General features: G+C 50.8%; 1 protein-coding gene across 2 annotated transcripts in view; it reads right to left on the reverse strand.

Moving 5' to 3' along the window:
• The window catches only part of DERA (deoxyribose-phosphate aldolase), a 339,267-nt gene that overhangs the window by 182,930 nt on the left and 137,195 nt on the right, over positions 1-19,142 (reverse strand). For both annotated transcript variants that reach the window (XM_063929429.1, XM_063929428.1), the window contains exon 4: positions 2,814-2,909. In XM_063929429.1, coding sequence (XP_063785499.1) covers positions 2,814-2,909 — 96 coding nt within the window. The remainder of the gene's footprint in view (positions 1-2,813; positions 2,910-19,142) is intronic.

Raw genomic sequence — 19,142 nt, forward strand, 5'->3', positions numbered from 1 at the left:
CTCATATTCTATACACAGGAACGTGCCGGATAACAGCGAGCAGGTGTGGGGTACACCTTGGGGGGGCTCATATTCTATACACAGGAACGTGCCGGATAACAGCGAGCAGGTGTGGGGTACACCTCGGGGGGGATCATTATATTCTATACACAGGAACGTGCCGGATAACAGGGAGCAGGTGTGGAGTACACCTCGGGGGGGATCATATTCTATACACAGGAACGTGCCGGATAACAGCGAGCAGGTGTGGGGTACACCTCGGGGGGATCATATTCTATACACAGGAACGTGCCAGATAACAGCGAGCAGGTGTGGGGTACACCTTGGGAAGGGGGGGGGGGATCATATGCTATACACAGGAACGTGCCGGATAACAGCGAGCAGGTGTGGGGTACACCTCGGGGGGGCTCATATTCTATACATAGGAACGTGCCGGATAACAGTGAGCAGGTGTGGGGTACACCTCGGGGGGGCTCCAACTCTATACACAGGAACGTGCCGGATAACAGCGAGCAGGTGTGGGGTACACCTCGGGGGGGATCATATTCTAAACACAGGAACGTGCCGGATAACAGTGAGCAGGTGTGGGGTACACCTCGGGGGGAATCATTATATTCTCCATACATCTGCCAGGACCTGCTGGCCCGCTCTGCTTCCTTGGTGCTTTGTTACCTCTATTACCTGTGCAGAGTTCCCGCACATAATTACGCATATAAACAGCGCTGTCCTATCTCCAGCATACTGGGCTATCCTGCATTCCTGGCCTGTAAGCGTCTGTTTGATTATCCTCTGGTCTATATATCACCACAGGTGTGAGCTCCCAGGTCTCTGTACAACGTCACCTGTATAACAAGACCTGGGGTCTCTACACACTGTGCCCCTGCCCCAGGGCTTCTGATGTTCCCGCATGTTCCCAGTGATTTCCTTCTCGGCAGGACTCTGCTCATCCACACACGCGGAAGGAGAAGGCTCCAGCAGCACTCAGTGGAATGTTACACTCCTGTAGGCGGCAATTGCAGGCGGTTCCATATACACTGTTGGATCATTGATCTCAGCAAATGTCTGGTACACACTCTCCTCCTAAATAGTCAATTAGTGAGTGACCCAAACACAGAGGGAAAAGTAAAAATAGTGTTACACCATTTAATAGGAAGAGAGAAGCACCGACGTCTACAGCCAGTAATAGCCGACACGCATGAGGACAGGAGCCTGTAGTGGCGGATTATGTGGTAAGTACCAGCAGGACATGAGAGCTGATCAGCATACAGACACGAAGCGGCAGTCCCAGGTTCCACCACAAGCCACGGTTACCGTCTGTGCTGGATCGTCACTGTACGGCATTGGTATACGGCACCACGGGTTCTGACTCCAGGAAATCCCTGGCTGATCTCTGCTCATCTGCAACCCACGGGCTTAACCCCTAACATACAGACTCCACTCACCCTCACAGTAACTGCTCCACACTCACTCAGCACAGCCTCCGCAGAGCCCAGGATAATATTCCAGCCATTCCTTCCCAGGGGACAAAGCAACTCTATAGTCATCAGGCCAGGGTTGTCAGGATAGCCACATTTACTCTGGAAGCTGCATTACCAGTAAACGTCAGAGTGAGCTCGCTCTAATATTGTGCTATCTGTAATAGTCAGTGTATGCTGCAATAAGCTCTACTTGGTCACAGATGTGTGCTTGAACTTAGGAGGATATAAGAATGGTCAGACCATAACAGGCACCCTGGGAGTACAAAGAAACCATGAGACAAAAACAGCAACAAATACACAATATGCACCTATCAGATGCCCCGTCCAACCGCACCTACCTAATGCCCCATCCAACCGCACTTACCTAATGCCCCGTCCAACCGCACCTACCCGATGCCCCGTCCAACCGCACCTACCTAATACCCCATCCAACCGCACCTACCTAATACCCCGTCCAACCGCACATACCCAATGCCCCGTCCAACCGCACATACCTAATGCCCCATCAAACCGCACTTACCTAATGCCCCGTCCGACCGCACCTACCCGATGCCCCGTCCAACCGCACCTACCCGATGCCCCGTCCAACCGCACCTACCCGATGCCCCGTCCAACCGCACCTACCCAATGCCCCGTCCAACCGCACGGCACCTCCCCAATGCCCCGTCCAACCGCACCTACCTAATGCCCCGTCCAACCACACCTACTTTACCTAATGCCCCGTCCAACAGCACCTACTTTACCTAATGCCCCGTCCAACCGCACCTACCCGATGCCCCGTCCAACCGCACCTACCCGATGCCCCGTCCGACCGCACCTACCCGATGCCCCGTCCGACCGCACCTACCCGATGCCCCGTCCGACCGCACCTACCCGATGCCCCGTCCGACCGCACCTACCCAATGCCCCGTCCAACCGCACGGCACCTCCCCAATGCCCCGTCCAACCGCACCTACCTAATGCCCCGTCCAACCGCACCTACTTTACCTAATGCCCCATCCAACAGCACCTACTTTACCTAATGCCCCGTCCAACCGCACCTACCCAATGCCCCGTCCAACCGCACCTACCCGATGCCCCGTCCAACCGCACCTACCCGATGACCTGTCCAACCGCACCTACCCGATGCCCCGTCCAACCGCACCTACCCGATGACCTGTCCAACCGCACCTACCCAATGCCCCGTCCAACCGCACCTACCCAATGCCCCCTCCAACCGCACCTACCCAATGCCCCGTCCAACCGCACATACTGTACCTGATGCCCCGCCCGAGTGCACCTACTAGATGCCCCGTCTGACCGCACATACCTGATGCCCCATCTGTTTGCACCTACCTGATGCAACGGGTATCTTACATCCAGCATCCTTCAGGGCTTTGACGGCATCCTGCACCCGAGCTGAATACACGCACACAGCGCCAGTGCTGAGACCTGCAGGGAACACAGGACAGTCATTACACACGTTCCCAGAGACCGCCACCCCTCACTCTCCTCTATCACCCGGGTCACAGGGGAGGAGCTACCTGTAACCAGACTACTAAAGCCCCAGCCAATCAGCTCCTCACTGATATGCCACAGGCTGTGTTTGAAAAAATAAGAATTTACTCACCGGTAATTCTATTTCTCGTAGTCCGTAGTGGATGCTGGGAACTCCGTAAGGACCATGGGGAATAGCGGGCTCCGAAGGAGGCTGGGCACTCTAGAAAGATCTTAGACTACCTGGTGTGCACTGGCTCCTCCCACTATGACCCTCCTCCAAGCCTCAGTTAGGATACTGTGCCCGGACGAGCGTACACAATAAGGAAGGATTTTGAATCCCGGGTAAGACTCATACCAGCCACACCAATCACACCGTATAACTCGTGATATGAAACCCAGTTAACAGTATGAAACAACCGAGCCTCTCAACAGATGGCTCAACAATAACCCGATTTAGTTAACAATAACTACGTACAAGTATTGCAGATACACCGCACTTGGGACGGGCGCCCAGCATCCACTACGGACTACGAGAAATAGAATTACCGGTGAGTAAATTCTTATTTTCTCTGACGTCCTAGTGGATACTGTGAACTCCGTAAGGACCATGGGGATTATACCAAAGCTCCCAAACGGGCGGGAGAGTGCGGATGACTCTGCAACACCGAATGAGAGAACTCCAGGTCCTCCTCAGCCAGGGTATCAAATTTATAGAATTTTGCAAACGTGTTTGCCCCTGACCAAGCAGCAGCTCGGCAAAGTTGTAAAGCCGAGACCCCTCGGGCAGCCACCCAAGATGAGCCCACCTTCCTTGTGGAATGGGCATTGACAGATTTTGGCTGTGGCAGGCCTGCCACAGAATGTGCAAGCTGAATTGTACTACAAATCCAACGAGCAATAGTCTCCTTAGAAGCAGGAGCACCCAGCTTGTTGGGTGCATACAGGATAAATAGCGAGTCAGATTTTCTGACTCCAGCCGTCCTGGAAACATATATTTTCAGGGCCCTGACAACGTCTAGCAACTTGGAGTCCTCCAAGTCCCTAGTAGCCGCAGGCACCACAATAGGCTGGTTCAGGTGAAACGCTGACACCACCTTAGGGAGAAACTGGGGACGAGTCCTCAATTCTGCCCTATCCATATGGAAAATCAGATAAGGGCTTTTACAGGACAAAGCCGCCAATTTTGATACTCGCCTGGCCGAAGCCAAGGCCAATAACATGACCACCTTCCACGTGAGATATTTCAGATCCACGGTTTTTAGTGGTACAAACCAATGTGATTTTAAGAAACTCAACACCACGTTGAGATCCCAAGGTGCCACAGGGGGCACAAACGGGGGCTGAATATGCAGCACTCCTTTTACAAATGTCTGAACTTCAGGTACTGAAGCTAGTTCTTTTTGAAAGAAAATCGACAGAGCCGAGATCTGTACTTTAATGGAGCCCAGTTTTAGGCCCATATTTACTCCTGCTTGCAGGAAATGCAGAAATCGACCTAGTTGAAATTCCTCTGTTGGGGCCTTTTCGGCCTCACACCATGCAACATACTTCCGCCATATGCGGTGATAATGATTTGCTGTAACCTCTTTCCTAGCTTTAATAAGCGTAGGAATGACTTCCTCCGGAATTCCCTTTTCCTTCAGGATCCGGCGTTCAACCGCCATGCCGTCAAACGCAGCCGCGGTAAGTTTTGGAACAGACAGGGCCCCTGCTGCCGCAGGTCCTGTCTGAGCGGCAGAGGCCATGGGTCCTCTGATATAATTTTTTGAAGTTCTGGGTACCAAGCTCTTCTTGGCCAATCCGGAACCACGAGTATCGTTCTTACTCCTCGCCTTCTTATTATTATTCTCAATACCTTTGGTATGAGGGGCAGAGGAGGGAACACATAAAACGACTGGTACACCCACGGTGTTACCAGAGCGTCCACAACTATCGCCTGAGGGTCCTTTGACCTGGCGCAATATCTTTTATAGCTTTTTGTTGAGGCGGGACGCCATCATGTCCACCTGTGGCCTTTCCCAAAGGTGTACAATCCTTTGGAAGACTTCTGGATGAAGTCCCCACTCTCCCGGGTGGAGGTCGTGTCTGCTGAGAAGATCAGCTTCCCAGTTGTCCACTCCCGGAATGAACACTGTTGACAGTGCTAACACATGATTTTCCGTCCATCGGAGAATCCTTGTGGCTTTTGCCATCGCCATCCTGCTTCTTGTGTCGCCCTGTCGGTTTACATGGGCGACCGCCGTGATGTTGTCTGATTGGATCAGTACCGGCTGGTTTTGAAGCAGAGGCCTTGCCTATGTAGAGAAGTCACCTGACTTGACCAAAGTCCTTGGAATTTTCTTCCCTGTGTGACTGCCCCCAGCCTCAAAGGCTGGCCTCCATGGTCACTAGGACCTAGTCCAGTATGTCGAACCTGCGGCCCTCCTTAAGATGGGCACTCTGCAGCCACCATTTTAGAGATACCCTGGTCCTTGGAGACAGGGTTATCAGCCGATGCATTTGAAGATGCGATCCGGACCACTTGTCCAACAGGTCCCACTGAAAAGTTCTTGCATGGAACCTGCCGAATGGGATTGCTTCGTAGGAAGCTACCCTTTTTCCCAGGATTCGCGTGCAATGATGCACCGATACCTGTTTTGGCTTCAGGAGGTCTCTGACTAGAGATGACAGCTCCTTGGCTTTCTCCTCCCGGAGAAACACTTATTTCTGGTCTGTGTCCAGAACCATCCCCAGGAACAGTAGACGTGTCATAGGAACCAGCTGTGACTTTGGACTGTTTAGAATCCAACTCTGCTGTTGTAGCGCTTTCCAAAATAGTGCTACCCCGACTAGCAACTGCTCCTTGGACCTCGCCCTTATAAGGAGATTGTCCAAGTACGGAATAATTAAAACTCCCTTTTTTCGAAGGAGTATCATCATTTCGGCCATTACGCCGGTAAACACCCTCGGTGCCTTGTACAGTCCTGTCTGGACTTGGTAATGGTAATCCTGTACCACAAATCTGAGGTACTTCTGGCGAGGATGGTAAATGGGGACATGCAGGTAAGCATCCTTGATGTCCTGGGATACCATGTAATCCCCCTCGTCCAGGCTTGCAATAACCGCCCCGAGCGATTCCATCTTGAACTTGAATTTTTTTATGTATGTGTTCAAGGATTTTAATATAAATGGGTCACACCGAACCATGCGGTTTCGGTACCCCAACCCGTGTAGAATAGTAACCCCGTCCTTGTTGAAGTAGGGGCACTTGAGTATTACCTGTTGGGAATACTGCTTATTAATTGCCTTTAGTACAGCCTCCCTGCCTGAGGGAGTTGTCGGCAAGCCATAATCTAGGAAACGGCTGGGGGGAGATATCTCGAATTCCAGCTTGTACCCCTGAAATACTACTTGAATGAAACAGGGATCCACCTGTGAGCGAGCCCACTTATCGCTGAAATTTTTTTAGACGGCCCCCCACCGTACCTGGCTACACCTGTGGAGCCCCCGCGTCATGCTGTGGGCTCAGAGGAAGCGAGAGAAGAATTTTTAATCTGGGAGCAGGCTGACTGGTGCAGCTTTTTCCCTCTTCCCTTGTCTCTGTACAGAAAGGAAGCGCCTTTGACCCGCTTGCTTTTCTGAAGCCGAAAGGACTGTACCTGATAATACAGTGCTTTCTTAGTCTGTGAGGAAACCTGAGGTAAAAATATTTCTTCCCAGCTGTGGCTGTGGATACGAGGTCCCAGAGACCATCCCCAAATAATTCCTCACCCTTATAAGGCAGAATCTTTTTAAAGTCAGCATCACCTGTCCCGTGACAGGTCTCTAATACCCTCCTGACAGAATGGTCATTACATTCATTTTGGATGCCAGCCGGCAAAATATCCCTCTGTGCATCCCCCATATATAAGACGACGTCTTTAATATGTTCTCATGTTTGACAGGGTCACCGACCACGCTGCAGCAGCACGATCTGCAGGTTTCAGTCTAGTACCTGAGTGTGTAAATACAGACTTCAGGATATCCTCCTGTCTTTTATCAACAGGTACCTTCAAAGTGGCCGTTCCTAAAACGGCAGTGCCACCTTTTTTGACAACCGTGTGAGCGCCTTATCCACCCTAGGGGATATCTCCCAGCGTAACTTATCCTCTGGCGGGAAAGGGTACGCCATCAGTAACTTTTTAGAAATTACCAGTTTCTAAACGGGGGAACCCACGCTTTTCACACACTTCATTTATTCATCTGATGGGGGAACAAAACACTGCCTGTTTTTTCTCCCCAAACCTAAAAACCCATTTTTAGAGGTGCTTGGGTTAATGTCAGAAATGTGTAACACATTTTTTATTGCCGGGATCACGTCACGGATGTTCCTAGTGGATTGTGTATATGTCTCAACCTTGTCGACACTGGAGTCAGACTCCGTGTCGACATCTGTGTCTGCCATCTGAGAGAGCGGGCGTTTTTGAGCCCCTGATGGCCTTTGAGACGCCTGGGCAGGCGTGGGCTGAGAAGCCGGCTGTCCCACAGCTGTTACGTCATCCAGCCTTTTATGTAAGGAGTTCACACTGTCGGTTAATACCTTTTACCTATCCATCCACTCTGGTGTCGGCCCCACAGGGGGCTACATCACATATATCGGCCTCTGCTCCATCACCATATAAGCCTCCTCATTCAACATGTCGACACAGCCGTACCGACACACCGCAGACACACAGGGAATGCTCTAAACGAGGACAGGACCCACAAAAGCCCTTTGGGGAGACAGAGTGAGAGTATGCCAGCACACACCAGAGCGCTATATAATGCAGGGACTAACTGAGATATGTCCCCTATAGCTGCTTTTTTTATATATGTATACTGCGCCTAAATTAAATGCCCCCCCCTCTCTTTTTTAACCCTTTTCTGTGTTGTAAACTGCAGGGGAGAGCTAGGGAGCTTCCCTCCATCGGAGCTGTGAGGGAAAATGGCGCCAGTGTGCTTGAGGGAGATAGCTCCGCCCCTTTTCCGCGGCCTATTCTCCCGATTTTTTATGGAATCTGGCAGGGGTATTTACCTCATATATAGCCCCTGGGGCTATATATTGAGGTATTTTTGCCAGCCAAGGTGTTTTTATTGCTGCCTCAGGGCGCCCCCCCCCCCAGCGCCCTGCACCCTCAGTGACCGGAGTGTGAAGTGTGTGAGAGGAGCAATGGCGCACAGCTGCAGTGCTGTGCGCTACCTTGGTGAAGACTGATGTCTTCTGCCGCCGATTTTCCGGACCATCTTCTTGCTTCTGGCTCTGTAAGGGGGACGGCGGCGTGGCTCCGGGACCGAACACCAAGGACTGGGCCTGCGGTCGATCCCTCTGGAGCTAATGGTGTCCAGTAGCCTAAGAAGCCCAATCCGGCTGCAAGCAGGCGAGTTCGCTTCTTCTCCCCTTAGTCCCTCGCTGCAGTGAGCCTGTTGCCAGCAGGTCTCACTGAAAATAAAAAAAACCTAAGTCTATTTCTTTCTAAGAGCTCAGGAGAGCCCCTAGTGTGCATCCAACCTCGGCCGGGCACGAAATCTAACTGAGGCTTGGAGGAGGGTCATAGTGGGAGGAGCCAGTGCACACCAGGTAGTCTAAGATCTTTCTAGAGTGCCCAGCCTCCTTCGGAGCCCGCTATTCCCCATGGTCCTTACGGAGTTTCCAGCATCCACTAGGACGTCAGAGAAACTAAGGAAAAGTGATGGGCGTTCCTAGGCGATGACCAGGAGATGGAGAGTAGAGCACGTTAACAGGTCAGTTCAGTGGCCGCAATATGGGAGCGTCACTGCAAGCGGCTGCGCTCACAGACACACAGCCGCAGGCATAGGAGGCCGTGGTCAGACGGAGACACTGTACCTGTCATAGAGCTGGGGGCTGCATATACAGACACACAGCCGCAGGCATAGGAGGCCGTGGTCAGACGTATATACCATCAGCATGTATATAATAGCTGTTACAGTCAGTGTGTACAGCACCACCTGCACGTGTATACCAGCGGTTACAGTCAGTGTGTACAGCACCACCTGCACGTGTATACCAGCGGTTACAGTCAGTGTGTACAGCGCCATCTGCACGTGTATACCAGCGGTTACAGTCAGTGTGTACAGCACCATCTGCACGTGTATACCAGCGGTTACAGTCAGTGTGTACAGCGCCATCTGCACGTGTATACCAGCGGTTACAGTCAGTGTGTACAGCGCCATCTGCACGTGTATACCAGCGGTTACAGTCAGTGTGTACAGCGCCACCTGCACGTGTATACCAGCGGTTACAGTCAGTGTGTACAGCACCACCTGCACGTGTATACCAGCGGTTACAGTCAGTGTGTACAGCACCACCTGCACGTGTATACCAGCGGTTACAGTCAGTGTGTACAGCACCATCTGCACGTGTATACCAGCGGTTACAGTCAGTGTGTACAGCACCATCTGCATGTGTATACCAGCGGTTACAGTCAGTGTGTACAGCGCCATCTGCACGTGTATACCAGCGGTTACAGTCAGTGTGTACAGCACCATCTGCACGTGTATACCAGCGGTTACAGTCAGTGTGTACAGCACCATCTGCATGTGTATACCAGCGGTTACAGTCAGTGTGTACAGCACCATCTGCACGTGTATACCAGCGGTTACAGTCAGTGTGTACAGCACCACCTGCACGTGTATACCAGCGGTTACAGTCAGTGTGTACAGCGCCACCTGCACGTGTATACCAGCGGTTACAGTCAGTGTGTACAGCGCCATCTGCACGTGTATACCAGCGGTTACAGTCAGTGTGTACAGCGCCATCTGCACGTGTATACCAGCGGTTACAGTCAGTGTGTACAGCGCCACCTGCACGTGTATACCATCGGTTACAGTCAGTGTGTACAGCGCCACCTGCACGTGTATACCAGCGGTTACAGTCAGTGTGTACAGCACCACGTGTATACCAGCGGTTACAGTCAGTGTGTACAGCGCCACGTGTATACCAGTGGTTACAGTCAGTGTGTACAGCACCACCTGCACGTGTATACCATCGGTTACAGTCAGTGTGTACAGCGCCACCTGCACGTGTATACCAGCGGTTACAGTCAGTGTGTACAGCACCACGTGTATACCAGCGGTTACAGTCAGTGTGTACAGCGCCACGTGTATACCAGCGGTTACAGTCAGTGTGTACAGCACCACCTGCACGTGTATACCAGCGGTTACAGTCAGTGTGTACAGCGCCACCTGCACGTGTATACCAGCGGTTACAGTCAGTGTGTACAGCGCCACCTGCACGTGTATACCAGCGGTTACAGGGAATGTATTCTGTATAATGTAAAGGACTATGGGCCCCTATCATACACTATGCCGGTGTTTTCACAATTGCGCGTTATGTGTACACGCATTATTGCTGCAATGTGCACACGTGGCGATTGATTTGCGATTGTGCTCGCTGGGAGGATTCATTCACTAGTGACTGACACAGGGAGCAGCCGTTTGTGGGAGGTAATGGGGACTGGCGGCAAAAACACGGGAGTATCGGGAGCATTTTCCCAGCATGTATCAGCCGCCGACTGTGGGACTAATTCAGATCTGATCACAGCAGCAAATTTGTTAGCTAATGGGCCAAACCATGTGCAGTGCTGGTGGGGCAGATGTAACACGTGCAGTGCTGGTGGGGCAGATGCAACACGTGCAGTGCTGGTGGGGCAGATGTAACACGTGCAGTGCTGGTGGGGCAGATGTAACATGTGCAGTGCAGGTGTATCACGTGCAGTGCAGGTGGGGCAGGTGTAACACGTGCAGTGCTGGTGGGGCAGATGTAACACGTGCAGTGCTGGTGGGGCAGATGTAACATGTGCAGTGCAGGTGTAACACGTGCAGTGCAGGTGGGGCAGGTGTAACACGTGCAGTGCAGGTGGGGCAGGTGTAACATGTGCAGTGCAGGTGGGGGGGGGGGGCAGGTGTAACATGTGCAGTGCAGGGGGGGGATGTGTAACATGTGCAGAGAGAGTTAGATTTGGGTGGGGTGTGATCAAATTGAAATCTAATATGCAGTGTAAAAATAAAGCAGCCAGTATTTACCCTGCACAGAAACAATATAACCCACCCAAATCTAACTCTCTCTGCACATGTTACATCTGCCCCACCTGCACTGCACATGGTTTTGCCCATTAGAGAACAAATTTGCTGTTGCAATCAGGTCTGAATTAGGCCCTGTGATCCTATACACAGGAAACAGTCTCCACAACGGGCTTTATGAGTGACCACAGACTCACCTAGAGAGTCTGTTTCCCGGATCTGCGTCCGTGTTGGGAATGTGTAGGCAGTTGCGGCTTCGATGGCTCAGATAGACAGTCAGACAGACAGACAGAGGGGCCTCTCAAAAGCAACAGTGGCCCCGTAATAAGTAGAGCCTTATAAGTAATAAGTAGAGCCTTATAATAGGATTTTAATATCTACCGGTAAATCTTTTTCTTTTAGTCCGTAGAGGATGCTGGGGACACTTCAAGAACCATGGGGTATAGATGGGATCCGTAGGAGGCATGGGCCTTTTAAGACTTTAAAAGGGGTGTGAACTGGCTCCTCCCTCTATGCCCCTCCTCCAGACTCCAGTTATAGGAACTGTGCCCAGGGAGACGGACATTTCGAGGAAAAGGATTTATTGTTAAAGTAAGGTGAGATACATACCAGCTCACACCACAAACATACCCTACAACATGGCATTCAACACAACGCAAGTCAACGGCATGACCAACATCAGCAACAGGCCGACTATAAACCTAACACAACATGTGTGTAACCGTAACTAATAACTGCAGATAGAGACCGCACTGGGACGGGCGCCCAGCATCCTCTACGGACTAAGAGAAAAGGATTTACCGGCAGGTATTAAAATCCTATTTTCTCATACGTCCTAGAGGATGCTGGGGACACTTCAAGAACCATGGGGTTTATACCAAAGCTTTAGAACGGGCGGGAGAGTGCAGATGACTCTGCAGCACCGATTGACCAAACATGAGGTCCTCATCAGTCAGGGTATCAAACTTGTAAAACTTCGCAAAGGTGTTTGATCCCGACCAAGTAGCAGCTCGGCAAAGCTGTAATGCCGAGTCCCCTCGGGCAGCCGCCCAGGATGAGCCCACCTTTCTGGTGGAATGGGCCTTCACGGATTTCGGTAACGGCAATCCAGCCGTAGCATAAGCCTGCTGAATCGTATGACAGATCCAGCGCGCAATAGTCTGCTTGGAAGCAGGAGCCCCAATTTTATTGTGAGCATACAGGACAAATAAAGCCTCTGTTTTCCTAAACTGAGCCGTTCTGGCGACATAAATTTTCAAAGCTCTTACTACATCGAGAAGCTTCGATTCCAGCAAGGCGTCAGTAGCCACAGGCACCACAATAGGCTGGTTCAAGTGGAACGATGAAACCACTTTCGGCAGAAACTGCTGACGAGTCCTCAATTCTGTTCTATCTTCATGGAAGATCAAATAAGGGCTCTTGTGAGACAAGGCCGCCAATTCAGACACCCGCCTTGCGGAAGCCAAGGCCAACAGCATGACCACTTTCCAAGTAAGGAATTTCAACTCTACCTCCTGTAAAGGCTCAAACCAATGAGATTGAAGGAACTGCAACACCACGTTAAGATCCCATGGTGCCACAGGGGGCACAAAGGGAGGTTGGATGTGCAATACGCCTTTCACAAAGGTCTGAATTTCGGGAAAGGAGGCCAATTGTTTTTGGAAGAAAACCGATAAAGCCGAAATTTGAACTTTAATTGAGCCCAACTTTAGGCCCGCATCCACACCGGCTTGTAGAAAATGGAGAAAACGTCCTAACTGAAATTCTTCCGTAGGAGCTTTCTGGGATTCACACCAAGACACATATTTTCTCCAAATACGGTGGTAATGTTTAGACGTTACTCCTTTCCTGGCCTGAATAAGAGTGGGGATGACTTCCTTGGGAATACCCTTTCGGGCTAGGATCCGGCGTTCAACCTCCAAGCAGTCAAACGAAGTTGCAGTAAGTCTTGGAACACGCACGGCCCCTGCCGTAATAGATCCTCCCTCAGAGGAAGAGGCCAAGGATCTCCTATGAGTAATTCCTGAAGATCTGGATACTAAGCCCTCATGGCCAGTCTGGAACAATGAGGATCGCTTGAACCTTTGTTCTTCTTATGATCTTTAACACTTTTGAAATGAGTGGAAGCGGAGGAAACACGTACACCGACTGAAACACCCACGGTGTCACTAGGGCGTCCACTGCTATTGCTTGAGGGTCTCTCGACCTGGAACAATATCTCTGAAGTTTCTTGTTGAGGCGAGACGTCATCATGTCTATTTGAGGAATTCCCCAACGACTTGTCACTTCTGCAAAGACCTCTTGATGAAGACCCCCCTCTCCTGGATGGAGATCGTGTCTGCTGAGGAAGTCTGCTTCCCAGGTGTCTACTCATGGAATGAAGATCGCTGATAGAGCGCTTGCATGCCTTTCCGCCCAACTGAGCACCTTTGTGGCATCTGCCATTGCCGCTCTGCTCTTTGTTCCGCCCTGGCGGTTTATGTACGCTACTGCTGTTATGTTGTCCGACTGAATCAAGACGGGCCGATTGCGAAGAAGATGTTCCGCTTGCAGAAGGCCGTTGTGAATGGCCCTTAACTCCAGAACGTTTATGTGTAGACACATTTCCCGGCTTGACCATTTTCCCTGGAAGCTTTTCCCCTGCGTGACTGTTCCCCAGTCTCGGAGACTCGCATCTGTGGTCACTACGATCCAGTCCTGGACCCCGAACCCGCGTCCCTCTAGGAGGTAAGAGCTGCGCAGCCACCACAGGAGTGAGATTCTGGTCTTGGAGGACAGGGTTATCCTTCGGTGCATGTGCAGATGGTACCCGGACCACTTGTCCAATAGGTCCCACTGAAGCACTCTGGCAAGGAATCTGCCAAACTGAATGGCCTTGTAGGCCGCCACCATCTTCCCCAGCAACCGAGTGCATTGATGTATCGATACTCTTGCTGGTTTCAGAATTTTTTGACCAGGTTCTGAATTTCCAGAGCCTTTTCCACTGGAAGAAAAACTCTGTAATTCTGTGTCCAGAATCATTTCCAAAAACGACAGCCGTGTTGTCGGAACCAACTGTGATTTTGGCAAGTTTAGGAACCAACCATGTTGCTGCAGAATTGTCAGGGAGAGCGTAATGTTCTGCAGTAATTGGTCCCTGGATCTCGCCTTTAATCAGGAGATCGTCCAAGTACGGGATAATTGTGACTCCTTGTTTGCGCAGGAGAACCATCATTTCGGCCATTACTTTGGTGAAAACCCTCGGAGCCGTGGACAGACCAAACGGCAACTTCTGAAATTGGTAATGACAAATCCTGAACTGCAAACCTCAGGTAAGCCTGATGCGGAGGATAAATGGGAACATGTAAGTAGGCATCCTCTATGTCTACCGACACCATAAAATCCCCCTCCTCCAGACTGGAGATCACTGCCCGGAGAGATTCCATCTTGAATTTGAATTTTCTCAGGTAGAAATTGAGGGATTTGAGGTTCAGGATTGCTCTGACTGAGCCGTCTGGCTTCGGGACCACGAACAGGCTCGAATAAAAGCCTCCCCCCTGTTGTGACGGGGGAACCCTGACAATGACGTGATTTCGACACAATTTTTGTATTGCGGCGCATACCACCTCCCTGTCTGGAAGAGAAGCTGGTAAGGCTGATTTGAAAAATCGGTGAGGGGGAACTTCTTGAAACTCCAGTTTGTACCCTTGGGACACTATTTCTAAAACCCATGGGTCCAGGCCCGAACGAGCCCAGAACTGACTGAAGAGCCTGAGACGTGCCCCCACCGGTGCGGACTCCCGCAGAGGAGCCCCAGCGTCATGCGGTGGACTTGGCAGAAGCCAGGGAGGACTTCTGCTCTTGGGAACCGGCCACGGCCGGTGATCGCTTACCCTTTCCTCTAGTAGCAAGGAAGGAAGACCCTCGGCCTTTTCTGTATTTATAGGGCCGAAAGGACTGCATCTGATCGTGGTGTGCTTTCTTTTGTGGTGCAGGCACATAAGGTAAAAATGATGACTTACCCGCAGTAGCCGTAGATACCAACTCAGCGAGGCCGTCACCAAACAATACACCACCTTTATACGGTAGAGACTCAATAGCTTTCTTAGAGTCAGCATCAGCATTCCATTGATGAATCCACAATGCTCTCCTAGCTGAGACTGCCATGGCATTGGCCCGTGAACCCAAGAGGCCAATATCCCTCGCAGCTTCCTTTAGATAGGCTGCAGCGTCCCTGATATGACCTAGTGTCAGAAGAATGCTATCCCTATCCAGGGTATCCATTTCAGATGACAAGTTATCTGCCCATCTTTCGATAGCACTACTCACCCACGCAGATGCAATGGCTGGTCTGAATAGCGTACCTGTGGTGACATAAATGGATTTCAATGTATTTACCTGTCTACGATCCGCAGGATCCTTTAGGGCTGCCGTGTCAGGGGACGGAAGAGCCACCTTTTTGGACAGCCGTGATAGAGCTTTGTCCACAATGGGGGGTGACTCCCATTTTACCCTATCCCCAGAGGGAAACGGATACGCCACTACTATCCTTTTGGGAATCTGAAACTTCTCGTCAGGATTTTCCCAAACCTTTTCACAAAGTGCGTTCAGTTCATGAGAGGGAGGAAACGTTACCTCAGGCTTCTTTCCTTTATACATACAGACCCTAGTATCAGGAACATCAGGGTCCTCAGTGATATGTAATACATCTTTTATAGCCACAATCATGTACTGAATGCTCTCTGCTAGTTTTGGATCTAATCTGGCATCACTATAGTCGACACTTGAGTCAGTGTCCGTGTCGGTATCCGTGTCTGCCAGCTGGGCAAATTAAAATTTTTGTGACCCCAAAGGGGTCTGGACTTGAAAAAACACATCCTCTATGGATTTCTTCCAAGCCTGGTTCTGAGACTCAGATTTATCCAATCTTTTATTAATCAGAGCCACATTAGCATTCAAAGCACTCAAAACATTCACCCAATCCGGTGTCGGCAGTGCCGACAGGGTCACTCCCACAGCCTTTTGTGTCCCTAACACAGTCTCCTCCTGGGATGAGCACTCCGCCTCAGACATGCCGACACACGTGCACCCACCACATGTAGATACACTGGGCCTACAGGGGACAGACCTACAGTAAAGCCTGTCAGAGACACAGAGGGAGATATAGCCAGCTCACACCTCAGCACCTAAACCCGGTCTGAACACTACAGACAATGTCCCAGACCTGCAGCGCTTTTATAAACTAATATAATGCACCAAAATCGCTGTGCCCCCCCCCCCCTTTTTTTCACCCTGTTACTTGTACAGCAGTGTGAGGAAGGACGAGCGTCTCTGCAGCCTTGTGAAGAGAAAATGGCGTCGGGCTGTGTGCTGTGAGGGCTAAACCCCGCCCCTGTACTGGCGCGCTTCAGACCCGCTCATTTTTACACTTTTTTACACTGGCTGGGGTCCGGACGGTGCCCAGGCACTTAGTCCGCTGTTGCCAAATAGATATATGAGGTTTATATGCTGCCCAGGGCGCCGCCCCCCCCCCCACACCGCTGTTGTGTGTGGGAGCATGGCGCGCAGCCGTCACTGAAGTCTTCTGATCTTCTTCTACTCACCTGTCTTCTGACCTCTGGCTCTGCAAGGGGGTTGACGGCGGGCTCTGGGAATGAACCCCTAGGCGTACCTAGCGTTCCAGACCCTCTGGAGCTAATGGTGTCCTGTAGCCAAAGAAGCAGAGCTTTTAAACTCACAGAAGTAGGTCTGACTTCTCTCCCCTCAGTCCCACGATGCAGAGAGACTGTTGCCAGCAGTGCTCCCTGAAAATAAAAACCTAACAAAGTCTTTTCAGAGAAACTCAGTAGAGATCCCCTGGAGTGCATCCAGTCTGCCTGGGCACAGATTCTAAACTGGAGTCTGGAGGAGGGGCATAGAGGGAGGAGCCAGTTCACACCCCTTTGAAAGTCTTAAAGTGCCCATGTCTCCTGTGGATCCCGTCTATACCCAATGGTTCTTGAAGTGTCCCCAGCATCCTCTAGGACGTATGAGAAAAGTAATAAGTAGAGCTTTTCTAGGGTTTCTTCCTCAATGGAGAAGATGCCTGGTACAAAAAAAGCGTCCTTCATCTTCAAAGGTGAAATTCCTGGGTGTCTGGTTGCTCGTCCCAGGAGGGTGATGTTTTAGATCCTGAGTTTGAGGAGGATTCCCCACCAGTCTAGGGGTACACAGCTTAATCATTGTAGTCCACGAGACCCTGAACATTCAGCAAGATGAGCAGGCACCGCTCTCGTATGTAATGGGGACGCTCTCTTTTTTCTGAGATTTTGGGGAAAGCCTGGCTCAAAAATGTTCAGATTAAAGTCCACTAATCCTTCTGCAGAGGATGATAAAAATAAGATTTTACTTACCGATAAATCTATTTCTCATAGTCCGTAGTGGATGCTGGGGACTCCGTCAGGACCATGGGGAATAGCGGCTCCGCAGGAGACAGGGCACAAAAGCAAGCTTTTAGGATCACATGGTGTGTACTGGCTCCTCCCCCTATGACCCTCCTCCAAGCCTCAGTTAGGTACTGTGCCCGGACGAGCGTACACAATAAGGAAGGATCTTGAATCCCGGGTAAGACTCATACCAGCCACACCAATCACACCGTACAACTTGTGATTTTAACCCAGTTAACAGTATGATAACAATGAAGTAGCCTCTAAAAAAGATGGCTCACAACAATAATAACCCGATTTTTTTGTAACAATAACTATGTACAAGTATTGCAGACAATCCGCACTAGGGATGGGCGCCCAGCATTCACTACGGACTACGAGAAATAGATTTATCGGTAAGTAAAATCTTATTTTCTCTAACGTCCTAGTGGATGCTGGGGACTCCGTCAGGACCATGGGGATTATACCAAAGCTCCCAAACGGGCGGGAGAGTGCGGATGACTCTGCAGCACCAAATGAGAGAACTCCAGGTCCTCCTCAGCCAGGGTATCAAATTTGTATAATTTAGCAAACGTGTTTGCCCCTGACTAAGTAGCTGCTCGGCAAAGTTGTAAAGCCGAGACCCCTCGGGCAGCCGCCCAAGATGAGCCCACCTTCCTTGTGGAATGGGCATTTACAGATTTTGGCTGTGGCAGGCCTGCCACAGAATGTGCAAGCTGAATTGTATTACACATCCAACAAGCAATAGTCTGCTTAGAAGCAGGAGCACCCAGCTTTTTGGGTGCCTACAATATAAACAGCAAGTCAGACTTTCTGACTCCAGCCGTCCTGGAATTATATATATATATATATATATATTTTCAGGGCCCTGACAACGTCTAGCAACTTGGAGTCCTCCAAGTCCCTAGTAGCCGCAGGCACCACAATAGGTTGTTTCAGGTGAAACGCTGACACCACCTTAGGAAGAAACTGGGGACGAGTCCGCAGTTCTGCCCTGTCCGAATGGAAAATCAAATATGGGCTTTTGTAAGACAAAGCCGCCAATTTTGACAATCGCCTGGCCGAGGCCAGGGCCAACAGCATGGTCACTTTCCATGTGAGATATTTCAAATCCACAGATTTGAGTGGTTCAAACCAATATGATTTGAGGAATCCCAACACTACGTTGAGATCCCACGGTGCCACTGGAGGCACACAAGGGCTGTATATGCAATACTCCCTTGACAAACGTCTGGACTTCAGGAACTGAAGCCAATTCTTTCTGGAAGAAAATCTATAGGGCCGAAACTTGAACCGTAATGGACCCCAATTTTAGGCTCATAGACACTCCTGTTTTCAGGAAGTGCAGAAATCGACCTAGTTGAAATTTTTTCGTGGGGCCTTCCTGGCCTCACCCACGCAACATATTTTTACCACATGTGGTGATAACGTTGTGCGGTCACCTCCTTCCTGGCTTTGACCAGGGTAGGTATGACCTCTTCCGGAATGCCTTTTCCCTTAGGATCCGGCGTTCAAACCGCCATGCCGTCAAACGCAGTCGCGGTAAGTCTTGGAACAGACAAGGTCCCTGCTGGAGCAAGTCCTTTCTTAAAGGCCGATGCCACGGTTCCTCTTGGAACAGACATGGTACTTGCTGAAAGCAAATCCCTTCTTAGCTCCCGAGGCCATTAGTCCTCTGTGAGCATCTCTTGAAGTTCCGGTTACCAAGTCCCTCTTGGCCAATCCGGAGCCACGAGTATAGTTC

Source organism: Pseudophryne corroboree, chromosome 6 (assembly GCF_028390025.1).
Source record: "Pseudophryne corroboree isolate aPseCor3 chromosome 6, aPseCor3.hap2, whole genome shotgun sequence".
Classification (NCBI taxonomy): domain Eukaryota; kingdom Metazoa; phylum Chordata; class Amphibia; order Anura; family Myobatrachidae; genus Pseudophryne; species Pseudophryne corroboree.